Genomic DNA, 26,983 nt, shown 5'->3' with positions numbered 1-26,983 from the left:
TCAGAAAGACTCAGGCTCCTGACTAAACCATCCACACCCTCCGTGCTGCCCCTCAGATGGTTTGAAGCTCAAAGCCAGCAGCAGTCTCCTGTGACTCCTGCCGAGGGCAGCTCCAGTGGCCACATCGATGTGCTCTGAGTCACCAACCGCAGTGGTGGTCGGAAGTGAAGTGAGCTGGGGGAGGGAGGTCAGTTCCTGTGAGCATGGCATTTAACCCACGGAACGAGAGCCACAGCAGGAACTGTTCTGCCTGCTTTTTGGATGTCTCACAGCTTGAGCGAGTGAGAAAAAATGTGGGGGTCTCTGGTCAAGCAGAAGTAAGTGATACGCCTCTCTTTTGGGAGGGGGAGTTGCTGTCCTTGCCAGATCCTTGCTTGCTTTTGGGCGTGTTTGCTTTGATTGCATCTGTTTCTGAAGGCTCGTGGTGGTAACTTCGCTGTCCCTCCTTTGGCTGAATTTGGTGTTTCGGAATGCCAGGGAAATGTGAGCTGACCGTGGGTGCAGCCCTCACATCCCTGACAGGGGCTCTGCTGGGCCCTGGGCAGGGAGGAGAGATGGGTTTGAGGGAAATGCTGGAGTTCATGAAGCAGCATAAAGAGGAAGGAGAAGGGTGTACCTGGTGGCAGGGTGGGAAGGGCTTTGCTCCTTGCTGAGCAGCAGGAGAGGGTTGGGAGCTAGTACAGTGTAGGGCAAGGTGTGAAACAGCTGAGGAACTGTGGGCTTGTGTCCCTTCAGGGGAATGCTGCAAAATCCCTTCTTCTAAAAGAAGGCTGGAGGAGAAGTCCCATGGGATCAGCAAATGTAGGGTGTGCCAAACCAGGAGATTGTCATAACACTTCAGGGTCTTGCTGCTATCGCAGACCTCCAAGATATTTTATTTTATTTTATTTTAAACATGGATTGTTTTTGAATGCAGCTACATGGGGACTGGGTGCCAAGTGCCAGATCTGAAACTGGCTTTTGTGGTGCAGGAAAGCCTGGGAACTGGAGTTTAGCCATTTGGGTTCAGCTGGGCTCTTTATTACCTCACTCAGTGGAGCACCCAAAATCCTCGTGTTTTATCTTAGTCTAACAGAAAATTGTATCGTAGCCTTCAAGTTTGTGACAACCTCTAAGAGAAATCTTTCAAAAATATGGGCTTTCATCTGGGTGCAAACAGTGAGGATAACGGGAGATACTTGAGAAAGTTCTCAGTGCCATGAGATTCCTGGTGGCTTTGAATTCTGTCAGAAAGATTGATGTTATTAGTGAAAATACAAATTGTACCTCAGCCGAGGCATTTCAGAAGTTTTGCTCAGGTTTTACTTTAGTAGGAGCCTCAAATACCTATTATTTGATTGATATAATGCAAAAAGTTACCTCTGGAAAGCGTCATCCGTGTCCTTTCTTGCTTGGGTTGGTTTTGAGCAGAGGAATTGGAAGCAGCATCGTTCGTGTGAGGAGAATCACAAGCCAGCCGTGAAATACTTGGGGTTCGAAGCACAAGGAGTGTGCAGAGCAAAGCTGAGTCTCACTGCAGGGTTTTATGAGTTGGGAAATGCATGCTCATGCCTGCTGTGTGAGCCTGGGAGCTGCCTCCAGACGGGTGTGACTCTGCCTTGGGCTCTCGCAGGTAACCAGGGGTGAGATGTGTAGTCATCGTCAGCCAGGCTCTCTGGGAAAAACCTTTTGTATGGTTTGGATACAAGTGACCATTTTTTTCATCGATTTACACACAGCTCTACACTTCCCAAATGCTTCTGTGGCCCTTACAGCTAATCTGGTTGTCGGGGTTTGGGAACGGTGTTCCCCAGTTCGGTGTTCCCACTGAAATGCTCCCGAACTCACTCACTCCCCCTGCCCTGTGGTGGGCTGGAGAGAGAACTGGAGGCAGAAAGGTGAAGATCAGGGGTTGAGATAAGAACAACTTACTGGAAACAGCAATGAGGTATGAAAACAAACAGTAACAGCAACAAATTAATGACAGGAGAGGTGAATGATTCACACAGGAGGGTTCAACGCACAGAAAGCGGCAAAACCCTGACCCCCCCACACCCCACCCAGACCGGAGGGGACCATCCTCCTCACCCCAGGCAGTGACATGAGGTAGTGTAGAACAACCCCAGGGTCCTGGCCATGCCTCTCCTGGCTACTGCAGAAATTAACCCTGTCCTGGATAGAACTGGTCTAGGAAGAGTTTGCCCCATCCAAGGCTGGACACAGAGCTCAAAGAGGAGGCCGTTCTGTGTTGGGTCCTGCAGGTTTGGTGGGTGCAAGAGAGCGGGCAGTGGGGGCACATCACCTGCTCTCACTTCTGGAAGCATCTGGCAGAACCACAGACGTCTTGGGGGTGTTTACCTGGGCTGTGCCTGGGTCCTTATTTATGTTGTCCCCCTGGTTTCCCATTTCCAGGAGCACCCCGGAGCGTGCTCGGCAGACAGCGGGTTTCACTTTCAGGAAATTCCATGGGAAATAATGCAGTGAATCTTGTTTTCACAAATCATTTTATAACACTTGAAAAAATATGTAAGGAAAGTGGGTTTTTGACTTGTGTGCAAAAGGCAACCCTTAGGGTCCACATCAGAGACAAAGAGGGAGAACCAGTTGGCTTAAATTAAATAAAAGAGAATGAAAGCCACTTCTCTGGCTTCACCCCTGCATATTTTTCTTGATTAAGGGCCAGCACTACATTTAGTTTTTAAGGCACTTGTGGCTTTCTAAGTTCTTCTTCTACTACTGATCAGCTTTATTTTCTGTTGTATTTTCTGTGTATTTTCTGCTGTGTGCCCACTGCTCTTTGGATGCTCTTGTTTAATGAGAGGTAACATAAGGCTTCACAAAGTATTTACCCTGCAAATGCCTCTGAGCACAAGTCCTGGAGCTTTCAGAGCTAAATTTTGAGCAAGATGGACGTGTTTGTTGGGTAATTACCAGTGGAGGATCTCGTGCCATGGTTGCCTGACAGCATCATGTAGTAAAAGAGAGAAACTTGTATGTGAATTTATAAAAAAAGGATCAAAGCACTCTACTTTGCAGTACCATGAGTAGCTCTTAAGAGCTTTTAGCCCAGACCTAAGAGGTGTGTGATGGTGCCACTGGCTCTTGTTTACAGTAAAAAGTTAAGGTGGCCAGACCTGCTTTCACAGCAGTGAAAAAGGAACCGGATTTTAATTCTTTTTGAAACTGTACAGAATCGTACCAACAGGACAGTGCTTTTTTGTGGCAGTGGTTGAAGAAGAATGGGGAATGCTTAGGGTGACTGGTACCTTATCCTGAGTCAGCAGGGAGTAGCTGGGCTCAGCCTAGGGTGTTCAGTTGTGCACTGTTTTAATTTCTGGCTGTGCTGAGCAACTGTTAATAAGGAAGAAGTCCTGGTCCTTCCCCTAAAAAGCCAGACCATGGTGGCACTGCTGCTGTCACAGAGACCTTTCAGTACCCAGAGCTGAGGCATCTGCATAAACTCTTTCTGTGATGATGTGTTTGCAATAATCTGTTGATCTGCTCTAATAATCTACTCCACTTTCACTGCATTCTCCTGATAAGTGAAATTATATTTGAATGGAACCTAGTACTTATAATTTCCTGTTTTCAGCTGGAAGGATGTTTTAATAGCTGGTCTCAGATCTGCTGAAGAGTAGATTTTGTGGTAGAAATGCTAATGAAGCTTCATCAGCAACAACTGGCAGCCACACACAGGGAATTCAGGGGCTGTATGTTTGGGTGCCAGAGATCAGTAAGTAGGTTTGTGTCATCTGAATCTATTTTTGACAACAAAATTGACTTTAATATTTTATGCCCTTTTTTAAAGTTGAAGTTTCTGCATTTTGAGGGCAGCTCAGAGCTAATCTTCCTGAGCAGTCTGCACAGCTCAGATTCCAGTGGATTTACTCAAAAAGATTTAATACCATTAGTGTAAACCCAGGATAATTCAGTTGATGTGGATGGAGGGGCTTTTCATTTCAGGTTTTTGATCTTAATAGGAATCTGGCCAAGAGTTAGGTTGCATTTTTGAAGCTAAATCCATGTTCTTGAAGACATCACAGGAAGCTAAACACTGTTTTTTCACCTTTAGATGAATCCTTTCTCCATGATTCAGGTCACCTCACACCCCAGCAAGATGCTGGTAAATTCAGCAAGCCCACTTCAAAACAGGGGTGTGAGAAGAATGTTTGTCATGTTTTCTTTGCCCCTTTTTTAATGCATTCATGTTCAAATTTCTGAATTTGATACATTTTCCGCTTCTCAGTCTTGCCGGAAGCATAGATATATTCGTGTGTTCATATTCAGCAATTTTAAACCACAGTCCTTTTTAAACTCTTTTTTAACCTTCTCATGGCAAGCTGGTAAAGCTGACACGGGGGTTTTGTGTAGCTGCAGGCTCGCCACAAGTCCAAAAAACCCCAAATCAAAAGCTGCAGTCTCCACTCCGTGAAAGCTGATATCTGGGTTTGCTTCCCCAGTCCCCACAGAAGTTAAATTAAAGGCAAACAATCACATTAATCGCTTCTTTCTCTGTGTTCCCCCTGGATCATATCTTAACAGCATCTTCTAGACCAGAGGCTTTTGAAGGAATGTTAATATTTTATGTTTGGAGGAGTAATAAATAGGGGGAAAATGCAGCTTGAGTGATTAAATCTGAAGGAATGGCACTTGTACCATTCCCACTATGCGGAACACATTTCTACATCACCCTAATTTAGGTTTATCTTACCAAGTAAAACAATGTTCTGCGCTGCAGCACTGGCATTTCTGTTTGGAGAAATCCTTTTGAAATGGTTTTTATCTTTTATAGTTGCTCTTTCCTTTTGGGTGTCTGTAATGAAAGAAGTAAATCATTAATTAGAGACAGCATTACCGAAATTCCGCCTGTCTTAGCAGTCAGTCAGTTTGACAGGATTATTAAGGCTGGATATGTTGGCTGTAATAACTTGTGAGTGAATGGCTCACCCCTTCCTCAGGAACTGGGGTGAGTGATACGCTTCTAGGAGTAGCACAGATTTTCTTCAGGACTAATAGAACAAAATAAATATTGACTTTTCCTCTCCTGTCTTCCCTCAGGTTGCCCTTGTTCTCCTTTTCAAATCAAATGCCACATTGACTCCAGTCCGGTGGTGGAAGCATGTGGGGACCTGCAGCACGTCAGCCCGGCACAATGCCTCCATCAGGCTGGAAGGAAGCCCAAAACCAAAACTCCACTGGCCAAAATGCATCCTCTGCAGAAACCCCAAGGCAAGTGGCTTCGGCCTTCTAGAAATTGCACGAGCTCCTGCGGCACGGAAAGTGGAATATTTTTAAATTATTGTTTTAATTCGGGTCCCGGCAAAACAGTTATTTTATGTTCTGATGTATGGCTTGGCAGGGTTTTATGATGTTCATTTTTCCCAGTGTTAGATAACCACTTAGGGAGGCCTTCAAGAAGAAATGGATTCAGCAGTAACCAGTTACTTAACGTGTTGTTTTATATTTCCTGTACCGTTGTTATGCGGCTGTGAAGTGCGAGTTGAATTTAGCAACATTGTTTACATTTCAAGTAAATCTTTCTGAAAAGTATTTTAGGTAATAATAGCTAATTGTTTAAAGCTGGTCTGTTTTCCATTTATTGCGTGGCCACAGGAAATGCCTGAATGAAACGAATTTATTTTAAAAAATGAGAAATAGGAGCTAAACCAATCACATGTGGGCTGTGGTACTTCCACAGACCTGCCAGCTCATTGTCAAATAGGTGGCAATCCCAGAGCATGGTGGAAGAGGAGCTAGGAAGAAGCATGATCCAGCTGGTCTCCAGCTGCTCTTCTGGTCTCCCCAGGCTTCTGGAAAAAAAAAAAAAAAGAAGACTTCAGTACATTTCTTGAAAGAGGATAAATCGTTTCCATGTTTCTCCATCAGTGAAATGACACGGGGCCTGCCTTTGTGATGTCAGTTTGCCAAGTGCCCTGCTATCACACTGCCTGCTTTGTAGAATTAATTACCCTTGTGTATGTAATGAGTGCTTGCCTCAAGGGAACTGGGCATGCAAATACCTTACAGGGGTGTTAGGAGCAAAGGAAGGTAAGCCCCAAGAAGATACTAAGTTCATAAACCAGAATATTTTTTAAGAGACATATCCATGTGATAGATGGTCATTGTCATGCAAAAAAAAATGATGTTTTGGTGTTGTACACACTGAGCTGCTGCACCATCACCCCCTCCCAGTTCAGATGTGTCTGTACAAAAGCAGTTCAGCCTTGAACAACAACAAAGAAAGCACTGTGCTTTCTGCTTCTGGAAGCAGACCTTAAATGATAAATTAATACACTAGTTCATGCCTTAAACATCTCACAAGGTCTGTGTCTTTATGAAGCTTTCACCCAGAGGTCTTGGTTGTTCAGGTTTAATTAGTGGGTGTTCCATGACTGTTGTTAATGCTGACAATAAAAAGGCACAGCAGAAGTGTCTGTTCACTGAGAACTGAAATGAATTCAGCTGGTGCAGATTCCTTGCTGTTGTACTCATGGCACTGATTTCCAGTCACTGAGGACCTAACCTGTTTTTTATAGGTAAGGATTTCAGAAAAGTTGGAGAGAGCCTACTTGGCTTGGTTCAGTTCGTGCTTAAAACTTACCCAAGTAGATGAATATGATCCATTTCCATCACCAAGACAGGAACTGTTGCTTCTTTCTGCTGCTCACATCCCCCCAAGCTCTCTCTGCCGTTACAGCCCTGAGCTCAGAACAGGAGTCAGTGGATCCGCTGTCTCATGAGGGTGGAAAAGGATGGAAATGGTTAAAGAGGTGAAATAAAACACCCGAAGGTGAAATGCTTTCTTGACCAGTTACTCTTGCTGTTACTTGTTTTGGACAGAACTCATTTTTCTGGGCATGTTGGTGTCACTGTAGAAGTAATCCAGGGAAGGGAGTCCCAGTGAAAATTCCTATGAGACTCTTGTGGAGTATCTGACACTTAAAAACCAGGATGAACCAGCTTAGCCAAAGCTACAAATCCAGGGGACAAGTCTTGGTTATGGATGTGCAGCCATCCTCCTGAAAGACACTTCTTTGCCTTGAATTTTAAATAATGATTTTATTATTTCTTATGATTTTATATATTTTATTATTATTCCTTCAAAATAAAACTGCTTTTAAAAAGTATCTTCAATTCGCTTACGTGTGACAGGAGAGAACAATGCAGAAGATACTTTGCAAGGGAAGATAGTGCAATTATTTTTTTTCTTCACTTTTATTGGCTTTGTAAATTTGAAATGGCTTTTCTCCCTTGTCATTGATCTTCTGTTGCTCTGTGGGTTTTATACACAGAAAAGAAAGGAGAGTACTTACTATACAATACTTCATATACAATACTTCAATACTTCCTCTCCAGGAAAATGAAAACATCAAAATTTATTAAAAAAAAACCCAAAAGTTTTTATTGAAATTACTCTCTTGAAGTTAACATTTTTAATGTATAACATCCTTACTCTTTCTTGGTGGCCATATCCCCAAAAAGTAGCTGTGACAGTGTGGTGCAGACAATAAATCTTTCTTTAGTTTTCTGTATGTTTTTTTATGCAAGATCCTTTCTTCCCAGGGCTCTCTCCCCAGAGCCTCATTAAGGGCTGTTTCTTGTTGATTTGTCGGGTGTGATGTGCTGGCATCACCACCTGAAGCTCCAGAAGCAGCTCTCTACCTCCACCCAAGGATGGGCTTTTGGGCCATTTATTCTTCCTTTGAGTGTATTTGTTCTCCAGGGGATAACCTCCATAATCTCCTCCAGCATCTGTATTTTTTTAGATCTCCTCTTGCCCAGCACCTTAACTAAAGTAAGTAAATCTGCCACTCTGTCTCACACCACTTGATTTTTTTCTTTGTTAGGTCCTCCCAGCTTTCTCAGCAAGTCAGGACAGCCCCCAGGACACCCACCCAGGCTGGGATGGTGGGTGGGAATGTCTCCATCCAGTCCATAATAAATGTGTGTTGAGTGTTTGCTTTACTGTAGAGAAGGTTCTTGTGAGAGAGGAACTCAAGGCCAGGGGAGATGAAATAACACAAAGGCTGAGATGCTCATTTTGCAGTGAGGGAAGGGCCCCATATTCCCAGCTGGTTTACAGACCCAGGGCCAAGCCTGGGCTATACCTTCTCTCACTTATTTAAACCTCGCCTTTGACTTTTCTGATTCTGTCCTGCTGCTTCTCATTATTTCACTTGTTCCTCTGCAGCAAAGATTTTGTGTGTTGGGTTCTGCCTCCTCCAAAGAGCCGGGTTGCTGCTCAGGAGAAGGAGGAGTGGGGAAATACCATTCCAGCATGTGGCTTCAGCCTTCAGGCAGCACCTGAAAATGCTTTGTAATGCTGATATCTCTTCCATGCAGCAAACTTCAAGCTTTAATTAGAATCGGAGACTCACAGAATGGTTTGGGTGGGAAGGGACCTTAGAGCTCATCTCGTTCTCCTGCCACGAGCAGGGACACCTTCCATTAGACAGGATTGCTCCAAGCATTGTTCAGCCTGGTTTTGAACATTTCCAGGGATCCAGGGGCAGCCACAGCTTCTCTGGGCAACCTGTGCCAGGGCCTGCCCACCCTCACAGCCAAGGATTCATTCCTAGTATCCCATCTAACCCTACTCTCTGGCAGTGGGAAGCCATTGCCCCTTGTCCTTTCAATCCATGCCCTTGATCCTTCTCCAACTCTCTTGGAACCCCTTTAGGCCCTGGCAGGGGCTCTCAGGTCTCCCCAAAGCCTTCTCTTCTCCAGGTGAACACCCCCAGCTCTCCCAGCCTGGCTCCAGAGCAGAGGGGCTCCAGCTCTTGGAGCATCTTCCTGGCTTCCCTTGGACTTGTTGCAACAGGTCAGTGTCTTCTTTGTGCTGGGGCCCCCAGAGCTGGAGGCAGCTCTGCAGGTGGAGTCTCACCAGAATGGAACAGAGGGGGAGATTCCCCCTGCCCCTCACCTGCTGCCCATGCTGATGGATGAGCCCAGGACACCGAGGTTTCTGAGTGTCAGCACACATGGCCAGGGCATGTTGAGCATCTTGACAACCAACACCCCAGGGCTGGTCTTGAAATGTTCTCCACTCAGTCTGTTTTTTGGGATTGCCCCAACCCAGGTGCACTTGGTCATGAACCACGTCTGGTTTGGCTGAAACTTCCCTTAGTGAGTAGTCCTTGGTAGGGTCGGTGGCTTTGCCTGCATCCTGGTGTCTCCATTTCTCAACATAACTTCAGGAAGTAAAAATTCAGAATTAACAAGAGTGTCTTCCGGCTTCCTTTCAGTCCAGTGCAGAGCATGTTGTCTCAGGTGATTCAGGTGGATCCACTAACAGGAAAGGCATCAAATGTTTCCATGGACAGCAGTGACACCCAGTGTGAAGGCTTTGATATTAGTGTAGAACCTTTGGGTGCTGTGGACCAGGGCCAGGTCTGAAGGACCCAATGGGGTGTGTGGGGGAGGCTCTGACCTGCCTGCCTGCTGCACTCTGCACCTTCTGCAAGGAGCCCAGAGCTTGCCTCTTCTGGCTTCATGGGCCAGATGGCTGCATGGATAGTTGTTTTTAGGTTGTTTTTTGTTTTTACAAGGAGAAACATGGCCAGACACTCACTGGTCACATGGTATGCACATGAAAACCTGGTGAGTAAAACCTAGAGCTCCACCATCCTGTGTTATGTGCAGGAGGATTTTCTTCTCCCTCTTCCCTGTAATTCCTGTGTAAGACAGGGTTTGTGGAGGTCTCTTCAGAATTGGACTGTAACATCTTTATTTGAAGGTAGGAATTTTAGATATTTTTGGAGACTGATCAAATCGATCCTCTAATAGGAAGTGTCCCCTTAAAGCTCAGATTCTTCAGCTTGGTTTTTTTGTTTCGTGCTGAAATAAACTCAGTAACGTGGGGAGTTTATAATCTGACCTACACTCAGCCCTTCATCACTGACCTCAGATGATTGTTTATGGACTGCCATGGCAGCTCTCCCTCTGCTGGAGCAGGGTGAACATCTGGGCTGATGTGGAGCTTGGAACAGATGCAGAGCCTTCTGGAAGGCAGGGACAACAGGAATTGGCTTTTCAGGTGCATGTGCCTCTGTTTAATCTCCTAAAGCAAGTAACCCTGAAATGGCATTCAGAACAGCTGCTAACTCAAGCTCCATTACAGTGCTGATCACATGTGCCTCATGGAGCATCGAAAAGTTGGGAAATGCCTGGAAGAAATTGTTCTCCAAGATGTTATTTAATAAAACACAGAGTTAGAGTTCCCTCATTTAACATGTCTACTGTGGATAGTCTAGACTGGAGGGGACACTTGGCAGTGCTTCTCCAAGCAGTGTGTGCTTTGGGAGCAATCCCACAGTCACTTTTCCTGCCTTTCAGTGTCAGCTCTACCTATGGGAGTTATCTCCCTGTATGAAACTATGACAGCATGGGACCCTGTCACAATGGGTTACTGCTTGTGTGTGATAAACCATTTACTCTGCCATCAATGGAAGGCCTGGATAAATTTTTTTAAATGATGTTACGTTTTAATGCCCCTTTTTTCCCAATGTTGTGTTAAACTTTGTGCCTTGGCTTCCCCATGAGTCCTGAGGCAGAATGTGTGTGCTCTTACAACGCGTGTTTTATTTATATCGTATGCAACCCCATGTAGAATCAAAAGAGGAAGGAAATTTGTGAAGACTCTGCACCACAGAAGAGAGGGGGGAGGCAGAAGGGGAGAGGAAGAAAAGCCATTATGTTCTGCATGTGGCGTTTTTGACCAAGCCAACACAAGGCACCGAGATCCACGCTGGGATTGGGTTTCGGTGGTTTCGTTTTGGGTTGTCGTTCCCCACCCAAGCCCCCATTTTCTCTCACAGTGCAAGAGATTCAGCAAGAGTGCCTGAGTTTTGAGAAGGCATGGGAGGGGAAGCTGCTTGGTGTGATTGGGGTGGTGAGCAGACTTGTGAGCACGAAACGTAAGCCGTGCATCCTGTTTGGTAACGAGGAAGCGCTGCAGCTCCGCGAGCGCCTCGCTTTGTTCGCGCGGCTGGTCCAGCTGCAGAAACGCCAGGTAGAAGCCCACCAGCTTTATTTAGCAGCTTGCTCTGGTGTAAGCAGCACTTCAGGACCTGCACCCTTGCAGTCTGTGGAGAACGATGGAAGAATGCATTCCCCTCGGTCTGGATTTTGTTCCCAGTTCAGGATAAAGAAGATGGAGATTTACCCTCCCGTTTTCTCCCTTCTCTTTTGTTAGTACCTCCTAAGCCTGTTCACCTCAAACCTGGGCAGGAAAGAATTCCTCCTGCGCCGTCCCGGCCTTTGCCAGCTGATCCCAAGTCGTCAAGGAGCTTAGCACCTGGAGAAGAAGAAATACCCATATCGGCAGGAGTCAACACGCTCATTGAGAAATTCGAAAGCATTAGGTAAATATGGCTGTGCGAGATCTGCTCTCCTCTCCCTTTTCTGCATTTTTAACTTAGAATATAACAGTAGAAAACAGTAGAGAAGTAGAAAACATTAACTGTAATGATCACACAGAAAGTCCTCTTGGGATGTTTTCTGTTGGAAGTGCAAAACTTCACTGAGGATGCAGTGTCTTTTTAATAAAAGCTGTATTTCAGTGAGTTTTAGTTTGTAATGCACAGTTGTGCTTAAGGAGCTCGAGGCCTGCTGAATTTGGGAAGGTTGTACCAGAGACAAGTGGCCCAGAGTCTGCTTTCAGAAAGTTGGCTTGATAGGGAATTACATCATAGGGACTTGATTATTGTAATATAAATAATCGTACTTTCTGTCTGAGATACAATATACATCAGATCTTGCTTCTTGGAGGCTAAATTGCAGTGTACTGTGAAACAATGTCATGTAGAACAGTATTTCCTCTGAAACAGTCTATATGAGTGACAGTGAATTGGATAAAATATACGTATTTTGCTGTAAAACCAGCTCAGTTTACAAACATAGGAAAACTTTCTCTGAGAACTAAACGTGCCTGATGGAGCAAAGTAATTTTATTTTTCTTTTTCATAAAGAGGGAGATGGAAACAGGGGCACCATACCGTGCCTTGGAGTGTGTTATCACCTGAGTGAACTTGCTGTCTTTCAAAGAGAAAAATTAGTGCCTTCTTGAGCTTCAGTACATCCTCTCTGGCAGAAAACACCTTGCCCCAAAGGCTTGGTTCTGCTAAAGAATGAGAGTTCCTGTTTAAACGAGCCCACAACCAAATACTTCTTTTAAAGGATGATTCCTCCCTCCCCAGACCCTCAAACCAGACTGTTCTTCAAGGCAACATGGAGAGCACTAAAGGCCTGGGATCCTGGTGGGGCCATTTCAGTGGAATTTGGGGCTAGGGTGGTTGTGTTTTTGTTGGATGTTGTTGGGTGATGGTTATTATTGCCACGTGCACATACTTGCCCTGCTGGGATTGTCCTTGGGGTGCAAGAAATACAACTTGAATCGAAGCACAGCCAGACCTCTTGAGCGTTGACGTGAATGACTGCGGTGCTTTCTCTTCACCCACAGGCAACCTGTACATATTCTTCAAAGAAACCAGCTAAATTTAGCTCTCAAGATGGAGCCTGGGCTGGACTCATCCAAGCAGGCGGGCTCGTGTGACTGTGACACTGTGGCTTCCAGCGGCTCTTCCAGCTCTGACAGAGCTGAAGCGGATGAGGCCGAGCCCGCCGTACCGTGCAGCACGGACCTAACCAGCACAGACATCATGAAAATTAAAGAGCTCAGCATAGGTGAGAACAGAAGCCATGAAGACTGTACTGCTGTGGAGGGGAGCAAAGAGCCCTCCGGAGAGCTTGGCAGTAAAGACTCAACTGCGGAACTGAACGGGAACAGTAAAATTCCCAACAGAGACAGTGGCATTGACAGCCCTTCTTGTAGCGTGGCGGGAGAGACGTTCCCCAGCGAAGAAGGGGCAGAGCAGAAGAAACCCAGCGTGGCTGGGAACCCAGGGGAGATGGAACCTGACAAAAAGGGCCCCAAACCTTCCTCTGCAGAACAGAAGAGAGACTCCACACAGGACGAGGACAGTGACATTGATGAAGGAAGCAGCGAGGAGCAGGAGACAGCAGAAGTGCCAAAGTTAGAGTATTTGGATGTAAACAAGGTAAGGGAGTTTTGTTCATTGCTGGTAAGTGCTCTGAAACCTGACTCTGGTGAGAGATCCCTTGCATCACTTTCATACATGGTTTGGGTTATTTGTTTGGTTGGTTTTACATCAAAGGGTCGTGACAGTCAGCATTATTTCCTGCCTGATGCAGATCCTAGCTTGTTCCTGACCTAGATAGTACCTTTTAGAAAGGTTCCCAGTCTTTCTTTAAAAGGTTTCATATAAGAGAATCCCTCACAGCCAGAGGTAAGCTGTTAAAATTTAAATACTTCTGTAGGTCAGGACTCACACCTTGTGTTCGTTGTCTGGGTTTGTCTAGGTTCAGCTTGTTAGAGCCTGTTGTTTTTGGTGGGGTTTTGTGATGTTTGGGGGGCTGGTTGGATAGTCCATCTTGCAGGGCCAGGACCTTGCATCTGAGTAGGACAGGCATGATTGAAATCTTGTCTAACACAGAATTTATAATTTTTTTTATTCAAACCTGTGCTTTTATTGGTGTGACTACTTCTTGAGTGTGAAGTTGTCTTGATGGTAGTTATCTCAAATGACTCTTCAGGAAACTGTAGCTAGAAGAGATTTTCTTTGATTCCAGAATAATGCAGTCCAGGCTGTTAGGTATTTACTGTAGCTGTATAAGATTAATGACAGATTCCTTTGATTATCTTTTTAGCAAGACAGTTATTTTTAGAAATAGTGCTGATAGAATGGGTTCAATTTCTCCAGAAAAAGAAAACAGAATCGTGCAAAATCTCTGCAAAATGTTCGCTTTTTTGTGTGGTGAGGTTTTTTGTTTGTTATTTGGAGGTGTTTGGGTTTAGGGGTTTTTTTGTCCCTCAGCCATCATGACACTAAAGTTAATATACTGGATTTTGGGTGTTTTAAAGAATATGATGAGCACTTGCAACAAATGAACTGTAGGTGAAGCGTAGCATCCACACCTCAGCTCGTGCAGGTCAGGTGGCTCTGTTGAAATCACCAAGTGTATCACAGTTTGTGTCTGTTGAGAGCTTGTCCCTTGGGAAATGTGGCCATTTCTGGGTCAGATCAGCCGGTGCCTGTAGAAGAGTGATGAAAATGGCACATGGGTCTGTGGTGTGCACGAAGTTCTGTCTCTCAGAGCTGGACAAGGGTTTGTTTATACACACACACACACACACACACACATACTCTGACATGCTTTAATTATTTTATATCCATAATCTGTGCAACTGAAATATTGTTTAAAAGACGGGTTATTAGTTGCAACAGGCCAGTTCTTTAGTTGGAAGGAACCCATAAGGATAAGTCTCAACTCCTGGAAAATAAAATACATTAAATTAAGAGATCTTTAATCTGGTAATTAAATTTACAGTTTGCAGTGCTGGATCAAACCAGCTGTGGCAACCCAAAGCTGAACACTGTGCTGAACGATTAAGAAGTACTTTGCTGACAAATGCCAATGTTTTGTAAGACATCAGAGCTTTGATGGCTGTTTTTAAGTCCTGTTCCTTCGGTTAAGTGTCCATATAGTATGAAACAATGCTGATAAAACATAGACTTCTGAGGTTGTAATTCCCTGGACCAGTTTATGAGAGAGGTATCTCCAGAGGGAGACTGGGTTGTTTTGGTGTTCTGTATTGCTCTTCTTCCTGAGGTGCATTTATGCAGGTTCTCCCTTGCGTTTTAAGTTGATTTCCCCTTCCAAAAGGCAGTTGGGAGGCTGAGCAAACGACACCAGGTCACCTTGTTTTTGCAGCCACGTGGAGGGGGAAGGCTGAGAGAGCCACTGCCTCCTTCAGTGTAAGGATTGTGCCCTCTTCTGGGGACACAGCATGGAGCCAGTTCCTGTTTCAAGTGCGAAATGGATTCCCATGGGAAGTGTCTATGTAAAGTCACAGCATCATTAAGCTTGGAAGAGACTTCCAAGATCATTAAGTCCAACCATTACCCCAACACTGCCAGGCCCACCACTGAACCCTGTCCCTGAGCACCACATCTGCATGTTTTTTGGACACTTGCAGCGATGGTGACTCCCTGGACAGCCTGTGCCAGTGCCTGACCACCCTTTCAGCGAAGAAATCTTTTTTCTAATATCAAATCCAAACCTCCCCTGGCACAACTTGAGGCTGTTTCCTGCTCTCCTCTTTGATTCTGTTGCAGATTTGGGGCACTAAGGATTCAGGATTGGGGTGAGGGGCCGTAGCTTCCAGCGAGGAGAGCCGGTGTGACTCCAAGTTGTCTTGTTCCATGGTTATCCTCAGGCCGGAGTTTCACATCACCCTTTACAAACCTGATATGATTTCCCAGAAAACCTGCCCTGCTTGAAGGAAGAGAGGAGAGTTCAGTTGGCAGCAGCTGCTGGATTGAGAGCTGGGGAGACCTCAGCTCCTCCAGAAAGCTTTATGTTGGGAGCCAGTGTCCTTTTTCCTGCATCCCCCCTCCTGCTCCTGGTGCCAGGGTTTGCAGCTGCACCACGGGGGTAACCAGCACTCCTGTTAAATGTGCAAGTTGCTGTAGATGGAGGAGGATGCATGAGAAGTACAGCTGCAGAGTGATTTAATGATGGCTCAGTAACTCCTAGGGTATCAGGGTAAGTGAAGCTCATGAATAAACATGATTTTCTCCTGCAGATACCTCTCCATCCTCCACCTGAGCTTCCACACAGCCCATGGCTCAGGAAGTAACCTTACCTGATACGTGGCTGGTATTGTTTTATTTAGTCGGTTTAGCTCTGCAGTGTGATGTGGCTTCCTTTGGGAGTCTGCACCAGCCTTACAGCTCTCACTATTAGCACGGAATTACTGGAAAAATGTGTTTTAAAATCTCAGGAGGGACTTACGGGGGTTTCCAGTTATCTTTTATCAAAACGAAAATGAACAAGGGGAGCTTATTAATTTTGATAACGTCTCTGAAAATGTCAGGAGCTCCAGGAGCTGATGCACATTAACCTTGATGATTGCAAAGAAAAGAAGTGACATGAAAGTGAGACTGAGGGGCTGTCATGCTCCAAAGTCATATACCCAAGGCTTCTCCTGGCTGCCTGGAAGCACTGAGTAACGCCTCTGGGAGGGGTAACAGTGCTCCATAGCTTCTTATTTAGGTATTTTTCACCAGAAGTAACACATGCTCGTTCATAATCACCAAAAAATGCCTTTCTCCATCTGTCCTGCTTCCTGCTGTGTGAATAGTAACAATGGAGTCCCATGTGGGCCTCGTGCACTCACTGACACGAGCTTGCATTCTGCCTGTACGTGGCTGGAGTTTCACTTCTGATTTCACTGTCTGGTGTGTGTTGTAATATTTGGCCTGCAGTGCTGCAAGTCAGACCTGTGGATGAGATTATCTCCGTGTATATTCTGAAAAAAATGTGTGCAGGGCAATGTTCTGGTCACAGTGCTGGTGGAGACAATTCAACCTGTTAGCATCACCACCTTGTTTTTAAGTGTCTCAAGGAAAAGGAGATCTCAGTGCAACAAAGACAGACAAGCATGGGATAACTTTTCTGTGTTGTTTTCAGCATTTTTTAGTAGGAAGGAGTCTATAAATTTTCTGGGACTTTCTGTGTTCTTTGTAGGGCTGACTGGTGGGGTTTTAGAGCATAACCATGCTTTAAACCTGAGCACTGTCCCAGCAGGATTTGTTGAGAGCCCCTCGTCAGAAGGATGCCGACTGAATGTGGTTGTGCACACCAGTTGCAGGAAAAATGGTTGCTGTGGGATATTGCCCAAGTTTTACCCGTGTTAAACTTTGTAATGTGCTTCAGATTTTCCCAGTTTGCTTTTTGTGACAGCCAGGCCATGGATCCCTGGCCCAGCCCTACCCCGTGGGCGAGGGGGTTCGCAGGAAGCAGTGATGCACTTGTGGCCACTTAACTGCACAATCAGGCCAGTTTGTCTGCCAATCTGTGCCTGTGAATGGGGTGTTTGAGTTGCCAGTGCACCCCCAGGTGTGCATCTGACCTCCATGAGAAACTGGCTCTGTTTGTTGTCAGGCTGGTGTTTGCTTTTACTCTTAAAATGTTTTGTCGGGCAGTTAGAGCTGGAAATGAATTTTTGCATCTTCCACAAAGAAGTGAAAGAGCATCGTGCTGCTTCAGGCACTGGAGTGAGCTTCCTGTGGTGTGGAATCGACACCTCCCTCCTCCCTTTGATCATCCTTGTTGTCACCCCTGCAGCCAGCCTCTCCCATCCAGCCTCTCCAGTAGGTGTGGGGTTCTGGCCCGAGCGTGCTGTGGCTGTGCCACAAGAGCAGTGGGCAGAGCAGAGTACACTCCACATCTGGCTTTGCAAATTCGGTTTACTTCTCCCTGAGAAACACAGGCCATGAAATAGCTTGTTGCTAGTGAATTGAGTGATGGCTCAGGCTTTGTTAAAGCTGTGCTGCTACAGCACAAAATGAGGTTAGAAGAGTGGGACTGCCTCGCATTTAATTAATCTGCAGTTTCATTTAAAATGTTATGTCCATTGAAAGGCAAATATGTTGCAAGTTAGTCTGAAATATGTGCCTATCTGGCTCTAGCAGAGATAGCAACTGAAGATAGAATCCCTCTGTAAAGCTGAGCTCAAGCTGAGAGTCTGTCCAGCCCTTGTTTGGTATTTAAGCAGATGTCAGCAAGTTTTTTTGAAATATAAACTGAATTGCAGATGGTGAAGGTCAGGAGGTTAAAAAGCGCCTGTGCTATGTAAAGATTTACTTCTGAGTACAAACTTATTTTGTTGGAAATAAACATTCTTCAAGTTCTGAATTCAGACAACTCAAAGGATGGGCTGGCTGGCTGGCGTGCCACCTTTCATTTGGGTGCTCCTCTGTGCCCAGCAAAACTGGCAGAGAAATTCTTTCTCAGTGGGAGATCCTCGTAGTTCCTGGGTTTGACTGGCCAGCAGGGCACTTCTGTGTGAGCTGTAATAAGATGTCCTTGCTTGTAACAAGTTGAGAACTTCACTGTGCTCTGAGTTTTTTTTCTTTTCCCCTAAATATTAATACAATACAAACAGAGCAGGATGTTGTGTACAGTGTTAGAATAGCTTAGAAGAGGGTTTGAGTTGATGTGAAATATTTCAGTAGCAGCAGACGGAGCCTGCGTGGACACTCCACTCGTGGCGTGGTTGCCCATCTCCAGATTCACGCCTGGAAAGAGAGGAATGGCTTCAGAAGAAGCCAGATGCTGCTTCAGATGCAGAAAAGCTGCTCACTTTCCTTCAAATAATCCTTGTGTTGTGGAGTTGGGGGGGCTCCATGCCACGTGGTACCTCGTTCCCCGTAGGATAACTGTGGGTCTGCTTTGTTTGAGTTCACGGCTTGCTTTGGGAAGCCTTTGAGGTCTTTCACTTGTACTGCAGTTTGCCTAAATGCGTGTTTGGGGCGGGTATTTAAATTTTTCTTGTCAGCTTTGTTCTGGAACAAAATAAGGCGATGCTGAAGAAGCGTAAAGAGAGCATTTATTTAACATTTTCTAACGATCTGATGGTGATGTGTCTAGAATCCCTGCCCCAAATGCAAGCACCAGAGACAGGCATTTGGGATGGAGCACTGCTGCTGGTGAGGGGCCCAGGTGCTTCCTGAGCTGGAAACAGCCCCATGTGTTTAATAGACTGCAGCTGGATTTTTCCCCCCGTGGATTTGTCTGTTCCTTTTGTGAACCTGCGTGAAGGTGACCCCCAGCAACGCTGTGTGGCTTGAGGAAGCAGCTCCTGAAGCAGCACCTCGGTGACTTTATTGGATGCCCTTTAGTTTTTCCCGTGGCAACGGTGATTAATTGCGCCCAGTCAGTGCTCTCTGTTCCCTGAATCATTTATACACCTCTTACCTTCATCTCATTTTTTTTTTTCCCCCCTCTGGATCCAGCCCAGTGAAATTTCCCTACATTTGATGGTCCTCGCTGCCTGTTTTCCTTGTTTGTATTCCTGAGCACAAACCAGCCAACCCTCCATTTCTGGACTGGGTTGGTTACCTGTAAGCATGGCATTTAAACCCTTAAAAAGAGTGTTGGACAGCTAAAGCCTGCATTCTAATAATTCCAGTATTTTTAAGCACTTAGAGAGCTAAGGGTCTGTGTAGCTTTTGGCTAAAGTCAGTGCTTTATAACTGTATTTAGGGTTTTTAAGTAGTCCTTTCTCATTTTATATTTTTAAATGAGCTTAATGAAAGACTTCACTTGAGCGATTTGGGTTACATTGCTGAAAATTCTTTCCAGGGAATTGGCCTGTGTTTAAAGCTGCACAAAAATCTTAGAAATATGCCATGGAGAGTAATGCTGTGCTGGCCAGGGGAGAAATCTGGCCAAACAGTCTGGTTTCTAGTTTTCTTTTTAGTTAAAGGACCTGAGTCCAAAAAGGAGAACAGTTGATTTACAGTCCAGTGCCTTATTTTCCAAATAGGCTAGACTCGTTTCCAGGTTTTTAGAGGATGTTTCTGGTTCTTTTTATAAAACCATAATGAACTCAAGTGATGTCCTGACCAGCCACTGACTGCATTACCAAGTGCTCCTTCAGAAAATAGCTTTAAAAATGTCTCTGGAGCAAAGTGATCCTTTGATGAGGGACACAGAGCAGATTCTGAAATGTGTTAACCTCCTTCACTCCAGGCCCCTCTGCTGGCAGGGGTTTTGGCCACTGACAAAATGGAAAAGAGAACAACTGATGAAACTTAAGGGGTGTAGGTGTAGATGGATTGTAACTTGTAACTTGACTGTAACTTGTGATCGGTTTTTTCAGTGTACAGAGCCCCAAAAGCTGTTCAACATCGCCAATGAGCTGCTCCACACGGAAGAAGCTTATGTTAAAAGGCTCCATCTCTTGGACCAGGTAATTGCCTTTTGAATTAACTCCCCTTTCTTTTCAGTGAGCAGCAGTGATGTCTCCTGTCGAGCCAGAGGATTGGGATGGCAGAAAGGGGAACGGGAAAGCAGCAGCAGTTTAAGATACAGACACCATCAGCATTTGGTTCCTCCCTGGGTTTATGGGGAGAGGAAATCCCAGGGGCACAAGAGGCACTGCTGTGTTTTGTAATTGTTGCCCATCATCTTTACACGTGGGGATGAAGTAAAACTGCTGTGACAAGTCCGAACTTCCTTCCCCGTAAATACTGAGTTGAGTCCACACAGCTCAGGCATTTCTATAATTATCTCAAAGAAAAGAAGAAAAAGGAATGTGCAGGAATGAAGTGAAAATGAGGATGAGACACGTTGCTAACAAAGGGCTTTTTAAAAATGAGTGGGGGAAAAAAAAAGGGGAAAATAAAGTTGTCACCTGGCTAGAAATGCTGATAGAAGCTGTAACTTCAAGAGCCCCCTACCCTCTGACTTTAGGAGCTCCAGGGAAGACTTACAGTGTTTGTTTTACATGAGCAGATTCTGTTTCTAGACCGTAGAAATCTGGGGGGTGTCTTTCCCTTTAGTTCAGTGTAGTGTAGTCTGTAGGATATAGAAACAAACAATCCTGCTGAGAAACAAAACAATCACATGGTTTATTTTGATTTATGTAAATAGCAGCAAGTGCTCTTCAGGGACTGGTTGTTCTTTGCAGCTTGCTCTCCCAAATAGGAGATGTCTGATCTTATCAGTTGTTTCAGTCTTCTTCGAATTGCAGCTCATATTTTCCTAATTTTAGTGATTAATCTAAGTCTGAGTGACAGTGGGCTTATGTTTTGTGAACTTCCTGAAAGACCCCAAGGACTGACTGCCTCAAGTCAAAATCCAGAGCTCTGTTCTAAGCAGTCAGTTTTGCAAAATGACAATCCAAAGTCAGCGTGTCTGGGATTGGTTTTGGTAAATAAATGTTGGTGCTGTCTTGTCTTCTTGCAGGTTTTTTGCACTAAGTTGTCTGAAGCAGGGATTTCATCTGAAGTGATAACGGGCATCTTCTCAAACATTTCTTCCATCTATTGTTTCCATGGACAGTTTCTTCTCCCTGAGCTCAAAACAAGAATTACACAAGAATGGTGGGTAACTGGCATGGCAATTACTTTAATAAGAATACATTTTCAGGAAACTATAGCAACCATGAAGCCTAGTCTGAGTCCAAATTTTTAATTGCTTAGTGCTAGTAGTTAATACATTAGTTATTTAATGCATTAGTAGGGAGTCTCTCAAGCATTTTGGACTTCAGGAATAGATCTGAGCACTCAAAATTTCCAGAATACATTTTTTCAGTCCAAAGTATTGCCAGAGCTGTTTTCCTTACTGCATTCCCAACTCTCCTATTACTGCAGTCCTATGAAATTGCAGCACTAGGAAGGAATGAAATTGCTTGTTTTGGCCTCGTAGACGAAATAAATATTTTCAAATACCAATTAAAATTTGGCTACTGTAATACCTTGAAGGTTGGACTTGATGATCTTTAAGGTCTTTTCCAACCTTAATAATTCTGTGATTCTGTTAAGTTGTAGTTCAGGCAGAAGTGCAGTGATGGGTAGAAAGTTAATGGTAAGTCAGATCTAGGAAAGTAGTGCTGACCTTTCTAGGTGCCCTATGTGACCAAGACAAGACCAGAGCTTGCATCTCTCTTGGCTGAGTCCAAATGTGAAAGTTTCCCCACAAGATTTTGTGCTGGGCAGAAGGGATATATAAATGTTCCTTTAACAATGCATAGTCAGTTTGAATCTCTGCCCTTCACTTAAAGAGAGTGACAGTGGGGGCAGAAATACCATCCCTTGTACATCAGGATTAATGTTTGAGGTTTCATCTGGGCTAATGTCTGAATTACTTTAAACTAAACTTAGCCTGACTGTCTTGATTGCACATGTGTCTGAGTGCTTGTGCATGTGGGAGACAGCTGTAGAAGTCTTACAGCTGTGTTTTCTCTCTGAAGACACTTTTGATTTCCAGAGATTTTCTTTCCTTACCTGTCCCTTTCTCCCAGGAGTGTCAACCCACGGCTGGGAGATATCCTACAGAAACTTGCTCCTTTCCTGAAGATGTATGGAGAGTATGTGAAGAACTTTGACAGGGCAATGGACATAGTGAACACGTGTATGCAGAGGTCCTCTCCCTTCAAAGATGTTGTTCAGAACATACAGGTATGTTGTTAACTGGCATAATGAGGCTCGGAGATTGTCGGGGTTTGGGAACGGTGCTCCCCAATTTAGTGTCCCCCACCAAGACTCCAAAACTACACCTCGCTTCTCCCCCTACAAGAGAGAGAATCCCTTTCCCCCCACCCTGGCAATGACAAGGTGGTATGGAATGGTATGGAATGGTATCAAATAACCTCTGGGTCATGGCCATGTCCCCCCACCCCAGCTACTGGAAAAAATTAACTGTGTCCTGACCATAACCAGGACTGAGAGATCCTCATTTCTTTGTGTGAGTTTATTTGTTTCCCACTGTTCAGCTACAAGACAATACCACACTAGTACTGAAAATACAGTTTTTTTAATGGCAGTTCTTTCTTCTCTTTCGCTGTGACACAGATTTTTCACATAGGTAGCTTTTCTCCACTCAAGATTTTAATTTCATTTTTTTGTATGGCTTTAAAGTAGCAGAGGGCAGGGTTAGAGTGGGTATTGGGAAGAAATTCTTCCCTGTGAGGGTGGGGAGGCCCAGGCACAGGTTGCCCAGAGTTGCTGTGGCTGCTCCATCCCTGAAAGTGTCCAAGGCCAAGCTGGAGCGACCTGCTCTAGTGCAAAGGGGTTGGACTGGATGGTCTTTAAGGTCTCTTCCCACCCAAACCATCCCATGATTCTGTGATTTAAGACGAGTGTCAGAAGTCACAGAAGGAAACTTCACCACTGGCCCAGCAATTCTGACTCTTTTTGATTTGTCTTCCTCATTACTAATTTAAATTGTTCTTTAATAAGTACATTTTCATTCTGAGGTGGATGTGTTTGAGTTTGGGCATGTATCACTGACAGCATGTGCTGTTGGTCTGGGTTTCCTGAGGCTCCTGGAGAGGCTGCAGTGCAGCCTCTTTTGGGATCACAGCTCCACAGGAGGATGCTTAACAGGGATTTTCCTGTGTATTCTCATAATTATACAAAAAGCTGCTTGGGGAGAGGGAAAGGGCTCTGCTTATGCTGGTGTGTCTGTAAAACCACTCTATTCCCCTCGGGCCCTGGGCCAGCTGAAGGGGTGCAGGAGGCTCCAGAGCATCCCTGTGCCAGCCCTGGGAAAGCAGATCCAGCCCTTTGGAAGGGAAGGGCTGGCAAGGAGTGGGTTAAGCTGAGCAGGGAGCACAGCTGCCTGCCCTAAATGGGAGGATTGTGGCTGGGCCAGCTGTCAGGAATCAAGTAATCCCCCAGCAAGCTGGGAGATGAGAGGCCCTGTGTGGAGGCTCAGGGCTGTGACTCAGACAGAAGCCGGGGGAAGCAGAGACTGGGGGAGGTCCCCTCCTGCCACGCTGCTGCTCCACATGGCCTCGCCTTCCCCTTCTTCTGCCTGCACTCAGCCTGCACACACAGCAGGGCAGTGTTTTGCTGCCTCCAGCCTGTGCCAAACCATATCCACGGCTTTCTGTGGGGTCAATCCCTTTGGGACTGCATTCCCTACAGCACAGGCATCTCCCCTCCCCAAAACTCACCTGTCCCTTCCCACCACCACCAGACATTCGCAGTTACTAATTATGGTAAACCAGGGAAAACAGGAAGCAAAAGTCAGGTTACTGATAAGTGGATGGCTCTGACTTACCAAGTTGATTTTTAGCTGTTCAGTTCACATCTACCTGCTGGGCCCAAAACTTGATAGGTGGTGAGTTTTATTGTGGCTTTTGGTTTGTCAACTTTCTCCTTACGCCATCATATAAACACTTTTAAATATATACAATATCTAATTAATAATTTTATATTATTAATATATATATTATATATTCTATGTATGTGTTTTGTATTCTCACGTGTATTAAACACAGAATAAACATTTATCTCTCCCCTAGTAAAGTCAGTACTGTTCCAGTGTGAACTCTGTAAACTTTTAAAATTGCATGGCATGAACCTTTTCCTATTTGGAACAGTTTATTTTGTCAGTGCTGCCTTTTCAGAAGGGGGCACTTGCATGTGAATACAACTGGCTGGGCCTTGAAGTGACCTCCTCCTCTGCTTCCCTATTGCTGTCCTGTGCTAAGGTTCATCCTATTGCAGAAATAAAAAGACCATGGAGAAGGTTATAGTAAGTGGATTTGGAAATATAATCCAAGTGCTAAATGGTATGCAGTTTTGTGCCCTGAAATCTCTGATTCTTTCCATCCCACTTGTATTTTTCTGGGAAACAAGGTGCTGTAAAACTCTGAGAGATGATAAATTCACTTCAGCTCCCCTAAGCAGAAACACTGCTCACCCTGCTACACCGTGACAGGATATTTTTGAAAGTAAATGTACACCTTTGGATTTCTGGAAGGAGAGCCAGTATGTTCCTCTCAGACATCCATGCCATTATCTGCAGGCTTTGCTGTGAGAACAGAGCGAGTCAGCAGAGTGGTGTGGGCTGGAATATTTCTGAGGAAATTGCAAATACTTGAAACAAGCGCCTCTCTCTGAGAAATGCAGCTGAAACTAATGTGGTTGTGGAGAGGCTGTTTGCACTAGAACAGGCCACGTTAGTGAGCTGATGTGAAAATAATGCCGTGGAGAGGAGCATATGTGTGTGTGTATGTGGTTAACTGTGCTGCTGTGGAGTCAGATTACATCGCTAGCAGGAACTTCCTGTGTGCTCTAAAGCAAGTTACTGCTTCGTTCTGAGACTCTCATTTCTCCTTCTCTTTTAAATAGAAACATCCCCTGGCTTTTGTTTGTTTGTTTGTTTGTTTGTTTTTCATAAGGTGCCACTGCAGGCAGAGCACTTTGGTGCCTTATGGGGTGATATTTAGCGTAATCTGCCTCACCCACCACCCCCCCACTTCTTGGTCAAGTGAAAAATAAGTAGAATTTGAGGCAGCTCCTCCTTTCTGAGGTGTGAGCAGCGTGTCTGCTGCTCCTACAGTGAGCTCTGAGGAGCAGTATATCCCCAGGGGCATTCTGATTTTGGGTAGTCTGGGGGGAACAACCTACACAGGGCCAGGGGGGTGACAAGAGCTTTCCTGGGCCTGTGAGGAAACACACAGAATCTGCTGGCACACACCTCAAGTTCTGGGGTCAGTTTTGGGTCCCCCTCAGGACAAGAAGGACCTTGAGGGGCTGGAGTGTGTCCAGAGAAGGGAACGGAGCTGGGGAAGGGTCTGGAGCGCAAGTGTGATGAGGAGCAGCTGAGGGAGCTGGGGGGGCTCAGCCTGGAGAAAAGGAGGCTCAGGGGGGACCTTCTTGCTCTCCAACTCCCAGGGAACAAGGAACAGGACAAGAGGAAACAGCCTGAGGTCGTAGCAGGGGTGGTTTGGATTGGGTATTGGGAAAATTTCTTCACTGAAAGCATTGTCCAGCCGTGGCACAGCTGCCCAGGGCAGTGGTGGAGTCACCATCCCTGGAGGGGTTTGAAAGATGTGTAGATGTGGCACTTTAGGACTTGGGTTTAGTGGTGGCCTCTGCAGTGTTAGGTTTATGTTTGGGCTTGATCATCTCGATGGTGTTTTCCATCCTAATGAGTCTGTCATGCCATGATGGTTGGGGAGTTCCTGTGTGTTCCTCTGGTTTATGTAAATGGACATTTTTCCTTGCTGTTTAACACCAAAGGCAGGAACAAAACCAAACCCTCCTGTGCTTGTTTTCTCTCTGTTACAGAAACAGGAGGTGTGTGGAAACCTGACTTTACAGCATCACATGCTTGAACCAGTGCAAAGGATTCCTCGTTACGAGCTTCTCCTGAAGGACTATTTAAAGAAACTTCCAGAAGAATCTCCAGACAGGAAAGATGCTGAAAGTACATACAAACTCCTCTCTGCCTTATTAGCACAATGAAATCTTGGGCAGTTTTTTCTTCACATGTTCAGATACTTACCCTAAGCACTGTGGAAGAAATGGAGATTTGAAATAATCAAATTTTTGCCAAACAAAGGGGGTTTGAATGCTTTTGGAGTAGAGGAGCAAAGGGTTGGGGTGCCAGCTCTAGGAACAAAAGCAGCAAACAGGCAGTGACTATATATTGAAGTTTGTCCTGGTAGAACATCTGGCATTTTTGTTTAATCCGTTGTGTGGCCAAGGACAAAGAGAGAGGACATCCTTGCAAAAGCCAGAGGAAGAAACTAAGAATGATTTTAAATGTGTATTGTATTTAGAGGTATATTTGTTGCCAGGAAAGCCAGTTAGACTCTGTTAACACAGAGAAACGGGAGAATTGGACTTCTCTTGGTTTTGAGGAATTTTTGATCTCAGCCAAAACGGGGTCCACGTCACTGTGAGCAGGCAAGCCCTGTTCTAGGAAAACAGTCTTAAAAACATGCTTGCAAAGACCTAAGTGAGCCTTAACTTTTAGTAGGTGGTTCCTAGAAGGTGGGGTTTGCTGCACTTCAGCTCATCTGGACTTTTAGGAAAGAAGGGTGAAACCTGAAACGCACACGGGTCGGCTGAAGTGATTGTGTCTATAACAGCAGCTTTGAAGAAAAAATAATAATCAGGGAGGTGAAAAAAAAAAAAAAAGAACAAAACCATGGTGCCATTAACAGATGTAATGTAGAGAATGCATAACTGCTGGTGCCTTTCTTGCAGAGTCGCTGGAGCTGATCTCGACGGCAGCGAACCATTCCAACGCGGCCATCCGGAAGATGGTGAGTAGCAACTCCAGAATGGAGTTGGGATCGTGGCTGAACTGACAGTCTCTCATTGCAACAGGCTCAGTACAGTAGGCTGGGGAGGTGTTTCAAATACTGTCAGTCGGGCTCTTTGAGTTCTCTTCATTGTAAATGCAGTCACTGTGTGTTGTTGGGCTTAAATGTCACTTCCTTTGTACTTGAGGACCTAATGGGTTGGAAAAGGAGGTCTTCATAAAAGTCATTTTTTGCTTTTCCTTGAAAAGCGTTGAAAGCATTCCAGTTAGGTCCATTCACAAGGTGTCCTTGCGGGGTTTTCGCACTGGTTTTGTACTCCTGCAGGTCTTCAGCAGACTGAAGGTT

The 26,983-nt window shown here is 45.2% G+C and overlaps 1 protein-coding gene across 7 annotated transcripts in view; it reads left to right on the top strand.

Moving 5' to 3' along the window:
- FGD3 (FYVE, RhoGEF and PH domain containing 3) overlaps positions 1-26,983 on the top strand; it is a 93,540-nt gene that overhangs the window by 41,430 nt on the left and 25,127 nt on the right. For 4 of the 7 annotated variants that reach the window (XM_050330273.1, XM_050330271.1, XM_050330269.1 and 1 more), the window contains exons 2-9: positions 5,038-5,208; positions 11,174-11,342; positions 12,440-13,037; positions 19,730-19,819; positions 20,818-20,954; positions 21,875-22,031; positions 25,656-25,794; positions 26,580-26,638. In XM_050330273.1, the coding sequence (XP_050186230.1) occupies positions 5,038-5,208; positions 11,174-11,342; positions 12,440-13,037; positions 19,730-19,819; positions 20,818-20,954; positions 21,875-22,031; positions 25,656-25,794; positions 26,580-26,638 (1,520 nt within the window). Of the gene's footprint in view, positions 1-4,891; positions 4,946-5,037; positions 5,209-11,173; positions 11,343-12,439; positions 13,038-19,729; positions 19,820-20,817; positions 20,955-21,874; positions 22,032-25,655; positions 25,795-26,579; positions 26,639-26,983 lie in introns of those variants that run through there. The other 3 variants (XR_007630671.1, XM_050330268.1, XM_050330270.1) reach the window with 1 other exon arrangement.

Source organism: Myiozetetes cayanensis, unplaced genomic scaffold (assembly GCF_022539395.1).
Source record: "Myiozetetes cayanensis isolate MyiCay16 unplaced genomic scaffold, myiCay2020 scf40, whole genome shotgun sequence".
Classification (NCBI taxonomy): domain Eukaryota; kingdom Metazoa; phylum Chordata; class Aves; order Passeriformes; family Tyrannidae; genus Myiozetetes; species Myiozetetes cayanensis.
Note: the sequence above shows the minus strand (reverse complement) of the source record. Positions and strands in the feature narration are given on the sequence as shown.